This window comes from Gopherus evgoodei, unplaced genomic scaffold (genome assembly GCF_007399415.2).
Source record: "Gopherus evgoodei ecotype Sinaloan lineage unplaced genomic scaffold, rGopEvg1_v1.p scaffold_35_arrow_ctg1, whole genome shotgun sequence".
Taxonomy (NCBI): domain Eukaryota; kingdom Metazoa; phylum Chordata; order Testudines; family Testudinidae; genus Gopherus; species Gopherus evgoodei.
The window spans coordinates 5777274-5793232 of NW_022060027.1; the positions used below are offsets into that span (position 1 = coordinate 5777274).

Below are 15959 nucleotides of genomic sequence, written 5' to 3' on the forward strand. Positions count from 1 at the left end.
GTGGAGTGCTCGCATTATCTTGTGCTGACAGAATCATTTCCTAAGGTGCCCCAGCTCTGCCCCGGTAGCGGGCCAAAGGGAGGGCTTGCTTGTTTTCCTCTCAGAGGATCTCATCTTGGGTGATGGCGGACATCCCCACTTGTTCTGATTTGGCTCATATTTCACCAAGCCACATCACCGTGCATTCTACCAGGGCTCAGGCTTCATCTGCCGCCTTGCTGGCTCGTGTTTCTACCCACGAGACCTGTCGCGAAGCTCCATTGGTCCTCGGTCCTTACCTTTGCTTCGCAGTATGCCTGGTTCAGCAGTCAAGGGAGGCTGTAGCCTCTGGCTCGGCAGTTTTATTCTGCCATATTTCACTCCGACCCCACCGCCTTTGTAAGGCTTGGGATTCACCTAACTGGAATGGATATGAGCAATCACTCGAAGAAGAAAAGACGGTTACTCACCTTTGTAACTGTTGTTCTTCGAGATGTGTTGCTCATATCCATTCCGCACCCGCCCTCCTTCCCCACTGTCGGAGTAGCCGGCAAGAAGGAACTGAGGAGCGGGTGGGCCGGCAGGAGTATATATGGAGCGCCATGGTGGCGCCACTCTAGGGGGCGACCTGCCGGCCCACTGAGTGGCTAGGGTAAAAGTTTTCCGACGAATGTGCACGCGCGGCGCGTACACCTAACCTAACTGGAATGGATATGAGCAACACATCTCGAAGAACAACAGTTACAAAGGTGAGTAACCGTCTTTTACGCCTTCCCACAACACAAGAACCAGGCGTCAGCCAAAGAAATGAACAGGCAGCAGGTTTAAAACAAATGGAAGGCAGTATTTTTTCACGCCGTGCACAGGCAACCTGTGGCACTTGTTGCTGGCAGACGTGAAGGCCAAAAGTATAACAGGGTTCAAGAAAGAATTAGATAAATTCATGGCAATTAGCCAGGGAGGCGACCCCATGCTCTGGGTGTCCCTAGACCGCTGACTGCCAGAAAGTGGGAATGGGTGACAGGGGATGGATCACTTGATAATTGCCCTGTTCTGTTCATTCCCTCTGGGGCACCTGGCACTGGCCACTGTCAAAAGACAGGACACTGGGCTAGATGGACCAGGGGTCGGATCCATTATGGCCGTCCTTATGTGTGAACAGCGATTTTCAGAGCCTAATAACCCGGCCAAGCTGGATGACTTTTCCCAGGAACACCATGCTTCAGGGCATTTGGTTGGGGTGGGGGAAGCAGTTGCCCTAGGGCCAGGGAAGTGCCTTTTGCCATTGCAGTGAGAACCTGGCCCAATCTGGCATGGTGAAGAACAAGGGGATGAGCAGACAGGTCAGAAGTCTGCAGGAGGGCTTTGGAATAAGGGGAGTGGAGAGGGGTACAAGTGGGAAGGGAACAGGGGCAGGACCTTGGGCGGTGGGTTAGGAGCAGAAGGGAACAGGGAGAGGTGGGGGGAACCTGGGCAGAAGGGTTTGTAACCACTGGAGCATGCTCCCCTCCAGCTCTGGGAATCGACCACCCCTAGTCCTGAGTTCCCAAGTGGCTGTGAATGCCCCTGGCCATGTGTGTGTCTCCATCATCCTCTGGTGACTAGGCCCACAGAGAGGATAACAGCCTTCTAGTGCTACCAGTCACTTGGTCAGCTCAAGTGCAGAGGCACGCGGGGCAGCTCTGAAGGTCCCAGCCTTGCTGGTGGCCTCCTGTGGGGATGGTCTGTGGGGCGACGCATGAGGAAATTTCTGGTTTACAAATGGGGCACTTGAAATCAGCGGGTGCTTTGGCAGATTTTGGCTTTTCGCTGCTCCCCGTCTGCAAAATGGGGTGTATGCCGCCCCTTGCTCTGGGATGGGCGCGGTGAAGGCCATTGAAAAACCTGCCGGACCCTGAATAATTCTGTCCTCAGAACGGGATTGGTATGGTGTGCGGTAAATCTGATCTTAAGAAATGCAGATGCAAAGATCTGTTGAATAGCTGCTCCTTCCACGAGGCATCTCTCTCGTGTGCCCTGAATCAGGCAGGAGCCTTGTGGAAAATATGGTATGTGGTGTCGCTCTCCCCTGAGCTTGGAACCGCGAGAATGCCGCCTTTCATGCCAGCGGGCTGCATGGCAAAGCGATGCGGGTGCGGCAGGCCGACAAAGCCTCTGGCGAAAAGTGCAGCTGCTTTGAGATCCCTTAAACCCGGCTCAACCCGGCTTGGCAGAAATCGGATTAAATCGATACGGCTGAGCTGGGTTTAAATTGGATTAAGTGACGTCCGCCCAGGGTTGGCAGCGGCTGAACAAAATGGGTTTAAAGTCACAGCTTTGGCTGTGAGCTTGTTAAGGATTCTCTGGTTCTTGGCGTCTTCAGCTCCAGACTTGGGGGCCTCTCGGGAAGTCATTGGGCTCGGCACAGGGGTAACTGGGTGGGACTTTCCGGCCTGTGTGACGCAGTGGGGATCAGACTAGATTGAGTTAATGGTCCCTTCTGGCTCTGGTGGCTACCAGGGGCTGAAAAGGGCTGAAAATGAAGCAGGTCGGAGGTGGGGAGGAGGATCTAATGGGAGTCGAACCAGACATGGTGAAAGGGGCTGATGGCCATCCCAGGGGCTGCTGGGGAAAAAAAATGTCAACAAAGAAAGTTCATTTTTCCCTCCAGAAGTTTTTTATTTTTTTTGTTGTAAAAGAAGAAAGGAAAAAGTTTGAATCAAAACTTTTTTAAAACGAGAGGGCGCTACTTCCAATAAAAAGGAGAATAAAAGGAAAACTTTTCCTCCATTTTTTTCACCGCTGGAGAAGGGGGCAAACGCCATGCAGAGTTTTCCCTTTCGGTTTGAAGCTCCCTCTTTTTTAAAAGTTTGGATTATTTTTCCAGAGGGACAGGGGTCTTCCCTGATCTCCTCCCCCTGCTCTTTGGCAAAGAGGAAGAATCGCCCCCGTGGCTTTGGATGTGAATCTCGGGGGCAAAACGGAAAATTCTCCCACCTCCCGTTCTGTATTCTTGGAGACTCTGGGTCTGGCGAACGGGGAGGAAATGGCTTCCAGACCCTGTCGATGGAGCACAGCGAGCGAATCTACGGCCCGCCGCTAGCTTATCACACGCCAACCGCCGTGGGGCTCCTGCTGCTGCAAGTCGATGGACTGTGGTGTGAAACAGTCGCTGAATCCCTCCTGGGGGGTGGGGGAGGCTATGATGTGCAAAATTTTGGGGGTGCTTGATTTCGGGTTAAATAGCAGGGCGTTTTGCTAGGTGGTCTGATAGCGGCACAGGTTGCCGGACGGCTGAAGCTGGCAAGTGGCGGCTGGGTGGATATAGTGGGTTATATGTCCAGGGCTGTGGGGGGGAACAAACAGAAAGGTTTTGGGGGCAGGTGAGTGAACAGGCGAGCCCAGAGCTCGCTGCTGGGAAGACCCTGCCTTCCAGCCTCAGCGAGGCTGTGAACCCGGCGGATAACTCGTTAGAAGGGCCCTGTGTGTCCAGAGGTTGGGGGTGGGGAGGGAGGAACAGATGCACGGACACCACTGGTGGGGCCGACGGAGCTGGACCTTGCGGAGTGGGGAGGTTCTGGGTAGCCCAGGCTCTGGTTGGAGCAGGCTGTCCTGGGGCACTGGATTCCCCAGTGGGCACAGAGGAGAGAACCACGGGGGCCAGTCCCAGTCGGACCCACTGGGGCAGCAGCATTGGTACCCGGGAGGTGTAGTCCTGGTCACGGTCTCCATAAGTGGTGAAGATGCAGGGTCTGAAACCTGCAAGGGGACGGAGGGACACACTGCCCTGGAACTGTGTCCGGGGCAGGGTCTCTCTTCATCCAGTGTCAGGCCTGCCCTGCTGCCTCAGTTTCCTTCTGAGGCAGTGGGGGTATGGAAGAGGGGTAACTTTTTTTTTTTTTTAAATCGCCTTCCTCTGAAACCTCAGGGCTGTCCATGGCTGGAGATGGGACGCTGGGCGGGATGGCCCAGCGCGTTCTCCCTCTTGGGTGGGTCTTGCTGGCCTGCAGGGTCTAACTCACCCCCCCTCCCCAGGTCACATTGGAAGTGACCTCGAGGGCTTTTCGCCTTTCCCTGCAGTGTGTGGGTGTGGGTCATGTGCCAGGATTATCCGGGTCTGCCCGCTTCAGACACTGGTTCACCTCGGTCCCCCCGTCTCTGCCTGTGGTGCCTCATAGCCCAGTCTCCTGTGGCCTGGGAGACCACCTGGGTCTTGTTTTGGTTGCTGGGTTTATTGTGTGGGGCCTGTGAGGTGGGACAGGAGGTCAGAGGAGAGGTTCTAGTGGGTCCCCTGTGGCCTGGGGAGTTAGCGGGGGGCCTGGTGCTGGGAGCATCAAGCAAGCGACCCGGCCCCAGCCTGCCCTGCTCCGCCCTGCTGGCTCCTGGTGTCACTTGGGGCAGAAGCCGGAAAGAGGCGGGGGTTTGGGGGAAGGGGGGAAGTGGGGGCGGGGTGAGGGCAGAGCAGGGGCGGGCTGGGGCTGGCTTGCTTGCTGCTGCCAGTGCCACCCCCCACACTAAGCCCCCAGGCCGTCCTGGACCCCATGTCCCCCCAAAGTGTGGGGCCTGGGATGGTTGCCCTGTTCCGTCCTATGGACAAGATGGCTCTGCTTGGACCCATTCTGGGCACCACCAAAAATTATCCAAACCTGATGCCCTGCATCCACGTGTCTGCACCACTTTTATGGTAAGGTCTTTGCTCTACCTGATGAGGGGAATGGAACGGCCGCCGTATGAGGGGAGATTAGTAAGATTGAAACTTTTCAGCTTGGAAAAGAGACAACTGGGGTGGGGGCATGGTAGAGGTCTATAAAATCATGACTGCTGTTGAGAAAGTAAATAAGGAAGTGTTATTTACTCCTGCTCATAACACAAGAACTAGGGGTCCCCCAATGAAATGAACAGGCTGCAGGTTTAACACAAATAAAAGGAAGTATTTCTTCACACAACACACTGACAACCTGTGGAACTCCCTGCCAGAGGATGTTGTGAAGGCCAGGCCTATAATAGGGTTCAAAAAAGAACTAGATAAATTCATGGAGGGTAGGTCCATCTATGACTATTAGCCAGGATGGGCAGGGAAGGTGTTAACTAGCCTCTGATTGCCAGGAGCTGGGAATGGGCGACACGGGATGGACACTTGACGATTCCCTGTTCTGTTCATTCCCTCTGGAGCACCTGGCACTGGCCACTGTCGGTAGACAGGATACTGGGTTAGATGGACCTTTGGTCTGACCCAGTCTGGCTGTTCTCATGTACACGTTGTGGACGGTTGTGACTGTAGGGTTGCTGCTACAGATGGTGTGTGGGTACGGTTGTAATAAACTCTATGTGTCACCAGTGGCTAATATAGGATTGTAACTCTATGCTGTGGGTGTGGATGACGGGCACTATACAGCCTATTATATTGTGTGTGTATACATGGTTGTTAATGTCAGGTTGGTGTTATAGTCTGTGTGCGATGATGATTTTTATTGTGCGGTTATTACAGTTGCTAGTGACAGTGGTTGTTGCAGAGCTGTTGCTTTACACTGTGTGTGGGGATGTTTTTTTATGGTGGGTGGTTGCTTAATCAGTTGGCTGGTTGCTGCACGCCATGTGTGCGTGAATAGTTATTAGTGTACGTTTTCTATGCTACCCCGTGTGTGGAGACGGTTGTTATGGTCGGGATGTTGATCTGCGCTGTGTGTGTCGACCAGGCTCCGTATGTACAGGGTTGTTGCAGCACACCGTGGAGAGGGTTGTTACTGTCCGATTGAGGGGATGGGCCCCGGGGCCCAGGCACGATGTGCAATGGGTTGTTAATTAAAATGGTCACTACACACCGAGTGTGGATGGTTGGTTGTATAGGGGTTGCTACAATGCACTGTGGGGACCGTTATTCTTGGAAGATGGGGTAATAAACAGTGTCAACTAGTGGCTGTGAAATAGGGTTGTAGCTATGTGTGGTGTGTGAAGAGGTTTGTTAAAGAACAATGGTTGGTCTACACACTGTGTGGGCAAGGTTGTTCCTGCAAGAATGTTGCTAGATCATGTGTGTGTGAGGGGTAGTGGTTGTTGTGTGGCTGTTGCACCATTGACACCTGTGGTGCATTGGTTGACGTAGGATTGTTGCGACACATTGTGTGTGGAGACGGCTGTTAAGGTAGTGTTGTTACCATGTGGCACGTGAGGTTGGTTGTTAATGTAGGTTTGCTGCTCTACATCGTGTGTGTATGGTTGTTAATGTTGGGTTGTACTGTGTGTGCAAATGTGCGTTACTGTAGAGCTGTTGCTAAACACTGTGTATGGGGCTGGTTAGTAGTATAGGGTGGTTTTTCTGCAGTCCATGTGGGGAGGGTTGCTATGGGACGGATGTTGCTATCCCCTGTGTGTGTGGATAGTTATTAATGTCGGATTGCTGCTCCACACTGTAGGTGTGGTGGTGGTTAACGTGTGGTTGCTTCTGTGCAATATCCAGGGGAACGGTTGATATTGTAGGAATGTTGCTATACTCCTGCCCCCGCCCCCCGTGACGGTATTTAAGGGCAGATTGTTTCTGTAACCCAGGATATAGAGATGGCTTATATTGCTAAGAAGTCAATATGCACTGTGTGCCGCCGATATGCACTCTGTGTGTGTGTGTGTGTGTGTGTGCGTGCGTGCGCGTGCGTGCGTGCGTGCGTTTGCTGCTGTAGAGATGTTGCTACATACTGCAGTGATGGTTGTTAATGTAGAATTGTTGCTAAATGCTGTTTGTGGAGATGCTTGTTAATGTAAGATGTTGCTATAGTGTGTGTGTGTGTGTGTGTGTGTGTGCGTGCGTGCGTGCGTTTGCTGCTGTAGAGATGTTGCTACATACTGCAGTGATGGTTGTTAATGTAGAATTGTTGCTAAATGCTGTTTGTGGAGATGCTTGTTAATGTAAGATGTTGCTATAGTGTGTGTGTGTGTGTGTGTGTGTACGGTTCGTTATGGAGTGTTGCTGGGGGAAGTCTGAGAGTCGATGGTCTGCTGTGTGTGGGGGGATGATTTTTACTCCACGGTTGTTACTCTACATCCTGCCTGGGGACAGGTGTTAATATTAAGGTGTTGCTATACGTCTAGGGTGACCAGATGTCCCGATTTTATAGGGTCTTTTTCTTATATAGGCTCCTATTACCTCCCACCCCTTGTCCCGATTTTTCACATGTGCTTCCTGGTCATGCTATATACCTCTTGCGTGAGCACGATTGTTCCCGTGGCAGGGTGTTGCTGTGTGCTGGGTGTGGGGATGATGGCTAATGTCGGGTTGCTGGTATACATACACTGTGTGGTGGGGTAGTTGTTGCGATATACCCTGTGCAGAGCCGGTTGTTACTGAAGGGTTGCTGCTCTACCGTGGGTTGGTCTGGTTGGTTGTTATCCCGTGTGTCTTGTCTGTGTCTCAGTAGGGGCTGGGGAGGGCAAGAGGAGGAGACGGGGCACTGTGGCGCACAATAGTGTAGTCCCTTGGGGAGTGAGATGCTTTGGTCTCACTCAGCTGGGGGCTCGGGGCCTCAGCCCCCTGCTCGAAACGGAGTCACGACCCACCGTTTGAGAACCGCAGGTCAAGACTTTGGTCTCAGTAATGGGGTAACCGGGCGAGATCTCATGGCCTGTGATATCCAAGACCTCCTGGATGCTTGGACGATTCCTTCTGGCCCTCAACGCTATCAAGCTATGGGTCATCTGTGGGGCTGGAGGCATTTGAAGCCAAGAATTCAGCAAGAGTCACGGGATTGTTCAGAGGCAAACCAGTTAGCGCTGGGGGTTCGAAGAGGGACACCGCCCTGGTCCTAGGGGGGAAGCCAGGCGTTTTCCGGCTTGGGACGTGACCGTCCTGGGCGTTGGATTAGCCCCCGTCGCAGTCCTGGTTCCTCTGTGCGACGCAGCTGCCCACGACTGGCCAGTCACTCGTTCTGGGAAATTCAAAACACTTCAGGTTTGGTTTCTCCCAAGTTCCATCGAAAATTTTCCATTTTTTTAAATGCGGAAACAAGAAACTTTGGGATTCCAAAACTGTATTGGGGGGGCGTGTTCAGGTTTCCATAAGGATTTAGAGGGGGAAAGTTTGGGGCCTTTGCAAACTGTTCACGGAGGGAAATTTTGTGTTTGTTTATTAACAAAGGGGACGGCGGAGGGAGGAAATATTGTTGCAGGTCATTTTAGCCCCAAGGGAATTGTGGATCCTGTTGCGATATTGACCTCAGCATTGTGGCGAGTGGGGGAGAAAGGTCACTGGGCCATTGAGGGACGTGATGCGGCCCTCACCCCACGTCTCAGGCTAACTATAGCTTGCCCCTTATGTGACCCCCCTGCCAGAGTAACTGGGCCTTTCATGTACCCCCCCTCCCCAGCCCCAGAACCCAGCACGGTCCCTGCACTTCAACTAGAAACTGAGGCACAAAAAGATGGGCCTGTGATCCACAGGGCATATATGATGGAGGGGTAAATTCAACCAGGGCCCCGGGACTATGCTACCTGGTCTCTCTCCCACTGGGGTCGGGTCCTGGGGCCCAAGGACGATGTAACCTGGTCTCTCTCCCTGTGGGGATGGTCCCCGTGGTGCAGGGATGATGCTAACGAATCTCTCTCTCTTCCGTTGTGTCTCCAGTCTCTAGGTATTCAAGAGCCTGCCCAGAGGAGGTTTTGCCCATTAAAGCATGAACGTTGGACATGGCTGCCCCCCGTTGCTGCTCCCGGAGGGGGCTGCCGCCTCCCCGTCCCTCTAGGATGCTCTGGAAGCCAGTCCTGCTGCTGGCCCTGTGGCTGCCCTCACTGGCGTGGGCCGGAGCTTCGCCTACTTCCTGCCCGGCCGCCTGCTCCTGCAGCAACCAGGCCAGCCGGGTGATCTGCACGCGCCGGGAGCTGGTGGAGGTGCCGGAGAGCATCTCCATCAACACCCGGTACCTCAACCTGCAGGAGAACAACATCCAGCTCATCAAAACCGACACCTTCAAGCACCTGCGGCACCTGGAGATCCTGCAGCTAAGCAAGAACCTGATCCGCAAGATCGAGGTGGGCGCCTTCAACGGCCTGCCCAACCTCAACACGCTGGAGCTCTTCGACAACCGCCTGGCCACGGTGCCCACCCAGGCCTTTGAGTACCTCTCCAAACTGCGGGAGCTGTGGCTGCGCAACAACCCCATCGAGAGCATCCCGTCCTACGCCTTCAACCGGGTGCCCTCCCTGCGCCGCCTGGACCTGGGCGAGCTCAAGAGGCTGGAGTACATCTCCGAGGCGGCCTTCGAAGGGCTGGTGAACCTGCGGTACCTGAATCTGGGGATGTGCAACCTCAAGGACATCCCCAACCTGACGGCGCTGGTGCGGCTGGAGGAGCTGGAGCTGTCGGGTAACCGGCTGGACATGATCCGCCCCGGCTCCTTCCAGGGCCTCACCAGCCTTCGTAAGCTGTGGCTGATGCACGCCCAGGTGTCCACCATCGAGCGCAACGCCTTCGATGACCTCAAGTCGCTGGAGGAGCTGAACCTGTCCCACAACAACCTCATGTCGCTGCCCCATGACCTCTTCACCCCTTTGCACCGGCTGGAGCGGGTGCACCTGAATCACAATCCCTGGCACTGCAACTGTGACGTCCTCTGGCTCAGCTGGTGGCTGAAGGAGACGGTGCCCAACAACACCACCTGCTGTGCCCGCTGCCACGCCCCGGCCAACCTCAAGGGGCGTTATATCGGTGAGCTGGACCAGAGCCACTTCACCTGCTACGCGCCGGTCATCGTCGAGCCGCCCACCGACCTCAACGTGACGGAGGGGATGGCGGCGGAGCTGAAGTGCCGGACGGGCACCTCCATGACCTCGGTCAACTGGCTGACGCCCAACGGGACGCTGATGACGCACGGCTCGTACCGGGTGCGGATTTCCGTCTTGCACGATGGCACGCTCAACTTCACCAATGTGACGGTGCAGGACACGGGACAGTACACCTGCATGGTGACCAACTCGGCCGGCAACACCACGGCCTCGGCCACCCTCAACGTCTCGGCCATGGACCCGGCCGCCACCGGCTACACCTACTTCACCACCGTCACCGTGGAGACGCTGGAGACGGCCCAGGAGGACGCGCTGCCCACCAAGAAGGAGCCGGGCCCCACGCCCGCCGTGGGCTGGGACGTGACCTACTCCACCACCTCCCTGACGCCCCGCTCCACCCACTCCACGGAGAAGCCCTACACTGTGCCCATCACCGACGCGGCCGAGGGCGGCATGAAGGACCTGGACGACGTGATGAAGACCACCAAGATCATCATCGGCTGCTTCGTGGCCATCACCTTCATGGCGGCCGTCATGCTGATCGTCTTCTACAAGCTGCGCAAGCAGCACCAGTTCCACAAGCACCACGGCCCCACCCGCACCATCGAGATCATCAACGTGGAGGACGAGCTGCCGGCTGCCGCTGGCGCCCCCGGCGACAGCCACCTGGCCCTGCCGGCCCTGGAGCACGACCACCTCAACCACTACGCGGCCTTCAAGGCCCACTACAACAACAACGCGGGGGCCCTGGCGTGCGCCAAGAACCCGCTGCTGAACTCCATCCACGAACCTCTGCTGTACAAGAGCAGCTCAAAGGAGAACGTGCAGGAGACGCAGATCTGAGGACGGGGACGCCCCTCGCGGCCTGCCTTCCCCCCTCCGCCCGCCCCGACCACGCGGCCCGCCCGCCTGCCCCCCGGCGGCCTGCCACGGGAGAGGGAGCGGGGAAATGCCTCCGGGGAGAGAGACCCCCCCAACCCGCCCACGACGGATCGGCTCCCGTTGGACGCCATGTCCCCCCCCGGAAGGTCCCCCCAATTCCTGGCTCCCACCCCAACTGCCTCTGTGTCCCCCCTGCCCTGTCCCCCTCCCTACCTGTCTGTCCCTCCCCTGCCCTGAAATTTCCACCTCTCTCTGGTTTACCCTTTGGCTTTTATTTTGGCAGTTTTCTCAGTGCCCAGTTGACTGAGATGTCTGCGTTCCCCCCCCCTCCCCACCCCAATCAAAGGCCAGGAAGTTGTGTCACCCCTGCCCGCCCCGCTCCCCGAAACTTGAAACTCTTTTGATACCACTGGGCATTCCCGGCCCCGCCTGGGATGCCAGGTTACTAAAAGCGAAAAAAAGGAACCCAACCAACCAACCAACCCTGGAATAATTTTTTTTTTTGGTGGTCGTGGGATTAAACGGGGTGGGGCGGGAGGGTGGAAAAAAACCCGGCAGAGAAAGAGGTAGTGGGGGAGGGGAGGGTACGACAAAATATTATTTTGTGGTAGCGGCTGTTTCGGTCGAGAGTCTATTTTCAGCCATAGGGCCATGGCTGGCACAGGCTGTGGGGTTTTTTAATGACTATGTGACTCCGGGCACCCCAGCCCTTGCTCCCCGCGCGAAACGCAGAGCAGAGGTATTTTTTAATTTGTAATAATCTGGGGAGGGGCGGGGTTTGGGAAGGGGGGAGCCGGGAGGGGGGGGTTGCAGGGGGTGCACTCCTGCCCCCCTCCCCCGGAGCCTGTGATCCCAACCATTTCTGGGTCTCGTCCGAGTTTCCTATTTTAATAAAATCCATAAAGGTGTTTACAAGCGTCTCTCCGAGAGCTGGCGGGGGGGGGGGTGAAGGGGAGGGAGGATGAGGGCAGGAGGGAGTGTGCACCAGCCACATGCACTGGCTTGCACGCCCACCCTCACATGCACCAGCTCGTATGCCCACCCTCACACGCAGCCGTTCACAGGCTTACCCTCACACGCAGCAGCTCGCACGCCCACTCACACGCAGCAGCTCGCACGCCCACCCTCACACCTACCTCCCTCAGCACCCCCCCGCACCGGATGCATGCGCCCACAGCTGCCCTCACACACAGAGGCCTGCAGTGGGAAATGCTCCGTTCCCCATGGGGCCACCAGAGAAGAGGAGAGGGTCTGCCTAGGCTGGGTGTCTCTTCTCTCTCGTCGCCCCCCTGGTGAGAGGGGAAGCGTACACACTTCAGCCAGGGAGCTGCCTTCGGGGAGTCCCAGCCAATGGAGGCAAAACAACCCTCTCGAAGTGGCTGGGGGGAAGACCTGCAAAGTGTGTGTGTGGAGGGGGGTCAGGGTGAGACAAGGAGGGCTGTGCAGGATGTGGGGTGATGCCCAGTGTGTGTGGGGTTATTAGCAATTTCCCAGCTCCCAACTGTGCTGCAGGTTTGACCCCAGGGACCTGCCACTGGACTAGCCCCCCCCATCTCCTTTACTACTCAGGTGGAAGGAGAGAACCCAGGAGTCCTGGCTCCCAGCCCCCCCCCCCGCTCTAACCACTAGATCCCCCTCCCCTCCCAGAGCTGGGGAGAGAACCCAGGAGTCCTGGGGCTCCCAGCTGCTTGGCTAGCATGACACAGCCAGGGAGGCTGTTCTGTGAGGGGCCCGTGCCTTGCTGGGAGTTTGGGGCTCGCAGAGCGAGGATTGTCCAAGGCGGTTGGATCTGCTCTGCTCGGGGCAGGGTGGGGGTCTATGCTGGGAGGCAGTGGGTCTGCTGCCCCCTCCCTGGGGCTAGGGGGTGGAGATGGATTAGGGCAGGGAGCTGTGGAGATGCTGTCTGGGGGGGGGGCAGGCTCTAGGGGTGACCTTTGCAATGTACCCCTAGTTCGGAAGGGGACAGTCAGACCCAGCCCCCAGCCTTGCCCCAGCCCCCATCCCGCACCACAAGTTGTGACACCAGGCTCCGGGCTGCGTTTAGACTGTGTTTGTGGAGTGAAACTGGGTTTTCCACGCGTCACAGGCCAGGGGCGGAGGGAGGGATGGGGAATTTGGGACTAAAGGAAAATAGCCTCAGAGGTGCTGCATGCCAGCGAGTGGGAGAAATCTCCGTGTGGGGGAGCTCCCGCTGATGCCATCCCCGGCCTCTCCCAGCAGGGGGCGCTGTGGGGAGCGGGGCAGGAGCGCTGGCCATGGGGGGTGCTCTGTGTTTCTCCAGTCCCCCCCCCACCTATTTCCTGATGTCTGTCTATCTCCATCCACCCCCCCCTCCAGCCACCCCCTCTATCTATCTATCTATCTATCTATCTATCTATCTATCTATCTATCTATCTATCTATCTATCCAGTCGGTGGGGTGGGATCCCAGGGAAGGGGAGCTGAGTATTATGGGATACCCACACACTCCTGTTTCCTTCACAGAATATATGTATTTTATCCAGACAGCAGCATCCCCCCGTCGCCATGGTGAGCGGCGTTGCTATGGAGAATCTTCCCGTAGGCCGCCCTCTCTCTGTGGCTGGCAAAGTGAGGGCTTTTTTGGGGGGGGGGGCGGGGAGGAGGTGTGCTTGGTGGGCGAGGCGGGGGGCTGCGGGCCAGGAGCGGAGAACAGGGAATGTCAGTCCCCTGGGCTAGGCTGTGATTCGCGCCTTGGAAGGGGATTTGGAGCTGCGGGTGCAAAGCTCCAAAGATCCCCCCCCCAGCCTCACTAACAGCCCCCTCCCCAGGCTCCCACCCTCACTGAGACACCAGGGGGTGCTGTGCTGCAGGGAGCATGGCTGGGGGTGTTCGCTGGCAGCCAGGACTGACCCCGATGCCCATAGGCAACGCTAGGGAGCGCTGGGCTGCTGGTTGGGGCCCATTGAGGTCAGGCCAGGCCTCGAAGCCCATAGGCAATGCTAGGGGGCGCTGGGCTGCAGGTCGGGGCCCCTGGCGTTCAGGCCAGGCCCCAATGCCCTAAGGCAATGCTAGAGGGCGCTGGGCTGCAGGTCGGGGGGCCCCTGGCATTCAGGCCAGGCCCCAATGCCCTAAGGCAATGCTAGGAGGCGCTGGGCTGCAGGTCGGGGCCTCTGGAGGTCAAGCCAGGCCCCGATTCCCTAAGGCAATGCTAGGGGGCGCTGGGCTGCAGGTCGGGGGTCCCTGGCGATCAGGCCAGGCCCCGATGCCCATAGGCAACGCTAGGGGGCGCTGGGCTGCAGGTTCGGGGGTCCCTGGCGATCAGGCCAGGCCCCGATTCCCTAAGGCAATGCTAGGGGGCGCTGGGCTGCAGGTCGGGGGTCCCTGGCGGTCAAGCCAGGCCCCAATGCCCTAAGGCAATGCTAGGGGGCGCTGGGCTGCAGGTTCAGGGGTCCCTGGCAGTCAGGGCAGGCCCCAATGCCCTAAGGCAATGCTAGGGGGTGCTGGGCTGCAGGTTCGGGGGTCCCTGGCGATCAGGCCAGGCCCCAATGCCCTAAGGCAATGCTAGGGGGCGCTGGGCTGCAGGTCGGGGGGCCCTGGCGGTCAAGCCAGGCCCCAATGCCCTAAGGCAATGCTAGGGGGCGCTGGGCTGCAGGTCGGGGCCCCTGGCGTTCAGGCCAGGCCCCAATGCCCTAAGGCAATGCTAGGGGGCGCTGGGCTGCAGGTCGGGGGTCCCTGGCGATCAGGCCAGGCCCCGATGCCCATAGGCAACGCTAGGGGGTGCTGGGCTGCAGATTCGGGGGTCCCTGGCGATCAGGCCAGGCCCCGATTCTCTAAGGCAATGCTAGGGGGCGCTGGGCTGCAGGTCGGGGGTCCCTGGCGGTCAAGCCAGGCCCCAATGCCCTAAGGCAATGCTAGGGGGCGCTGGGCTGCAGGTTCAGGGGTCCCTGGCAGTCAGGGCAGGCCCCAATGCCCTAAGGCAATGCTAGGGGGTGCTGGGCTGCAGGTCGGGGGTCCCTGGTGGTCAGGCCAGGCCCCAATGCCCTAAGGCAATGCTAGGGGGCGCTGGGCTGCAGGTTCGGGGGTCCCTGGCGGTCAAGCCAGGCCCCAATGCCCTAAGGCAATGCTAGAGGGCGCTGGGCTGCAGGTTGGGGGGTCCCTGGCGGTCAGGCCAGGCCCCAATGCCCTAAGGCAATGCTAGGGGGCGCTGGGCTGCAGGTCAGGGGTCCCTGGCGGTCAAGCCAGGCCCCAATGCCCTAAGGCAATGCTAGAGGGCGCTGGGCTGCAGGTTGGGGGGTCCCTGGCGGTCAGGCCAGGCCCCAATGCCCTAAGGCAATGCTAGGGGGCGCTGGGCTGCAGGTCGGGGCCTCTGGAGGTCAAGCCAGGCCCTGATGCCCTAAGTCAAGGCTAGGGGGTGCTGGACTGCAGGTCGGGGGTCCCTGGCGGTCAGGCCAGGCCCCGATGCCCTAGCACAGTGCGAGGTGGGCGCTGGGCTGCCAGGAGCAGATTTTTGGGGGTATGAGGTTTTCCTCTGTGGCAGATGTTTTCCTCTATTACCATCTCTTTTGCTTCTCTGCAGCCTGGCACAGCGAGCGGCGTCGCGGCCTCCTGCTCCTGGGCTGGGCTGCCGTGCGGCGGGTGCAGCCTCCTTTCCCTCTGAGCTCTGCCTCGTCGCATAAACCCAGCAGAGGGAAAGCGATGGCCTGGCAGCGCGGCCAGGAACTGCCTGCAGCCTGGCAATGAGTGCCGCAGCTCTGCAAGAGTCAACTGGGAGACAGCGAGCTGGGGGGTGGGGGCTTGGAGCCAGGACTCCTGGGTTCTATCTCTGGCTCTGGTAGGGTAGTGGGGTCTAGTGGTTAGAGCAGGGTGGGCTGGGAGCCAAGACTCCTGGGTTCTATCTCTGGCTCTGGGAGCAGGGGGGCAGAGCCCCTCCCGTGCTGACCCATGACTCCCCCTCTGCTGGCTCCCGCCAGGCACCACCTCAAGGCCCGTCTGTCCCTGCGGAGCCGGGCCAGGAATCGGCCAGGGGGCACGGGGAGAGGGAAGCACAAAGGGGGCTCTTGTTCTCCGGCCTCTGGCTTCCCAAACTGGCGTAGGTCAAAAGGGAACAAGCCCCCCCAGTGATCTCAGCCCAGCGCCTGGGGGCGGTCCCGCCGGCCTGGCGATTCCCAGGGCTGGGAGAAGCAGGAGGTCAGGGGCTGGGGAGTGTGTTTCTGTGTCTCCTGGGGAGAGGTTCCCCCCGGGGGGGGGGACACAATGTTTAAATCCCTGCTGGCAGGCTCCCAGCGGGGAGCCAGGCGTTTCCCACTGGCAGGCAGCCGGTGCCGTGTGCGGTGGGAACTGGCTTCTCCCAGGGGAGCGTGGGACCCCCAAGCTCTACTCTCTGCCTGCCCC

General features: G+C 58.3%; 1 protein-coding gene across 4 annotated transcripts in view; it reads left to right on the top strand.

Moving 5' to 3' along the window:
• The window catches only part of LRRC4B (leucine rich repeat containing 4B), a 53678-nt gene extending 42300 nt beyond the window's left edge, over positions 1-11378 (top strand). For all 4 annotated transcript variants that reach the window (XM_030545175.1, XM_030545174.1, XM_030545176.1 and 1 more), the window contains one exon: positions 8570-11378. In XM_030545175.1, the coding sequence (XP_030401035.1) occupies positions 8632-10569 (1938 nt within the window). In that variant the 5' untranslated portion in view covers positions 8570-8631 and the 3' untranslated portion in view covers positions 10570-11378. The remainder of the gene's footprint in view (positions 1-8569) is intronic.
• The last annotated feature ends 4581 nt before the right edge of the window (positions 11379-15959 follow it).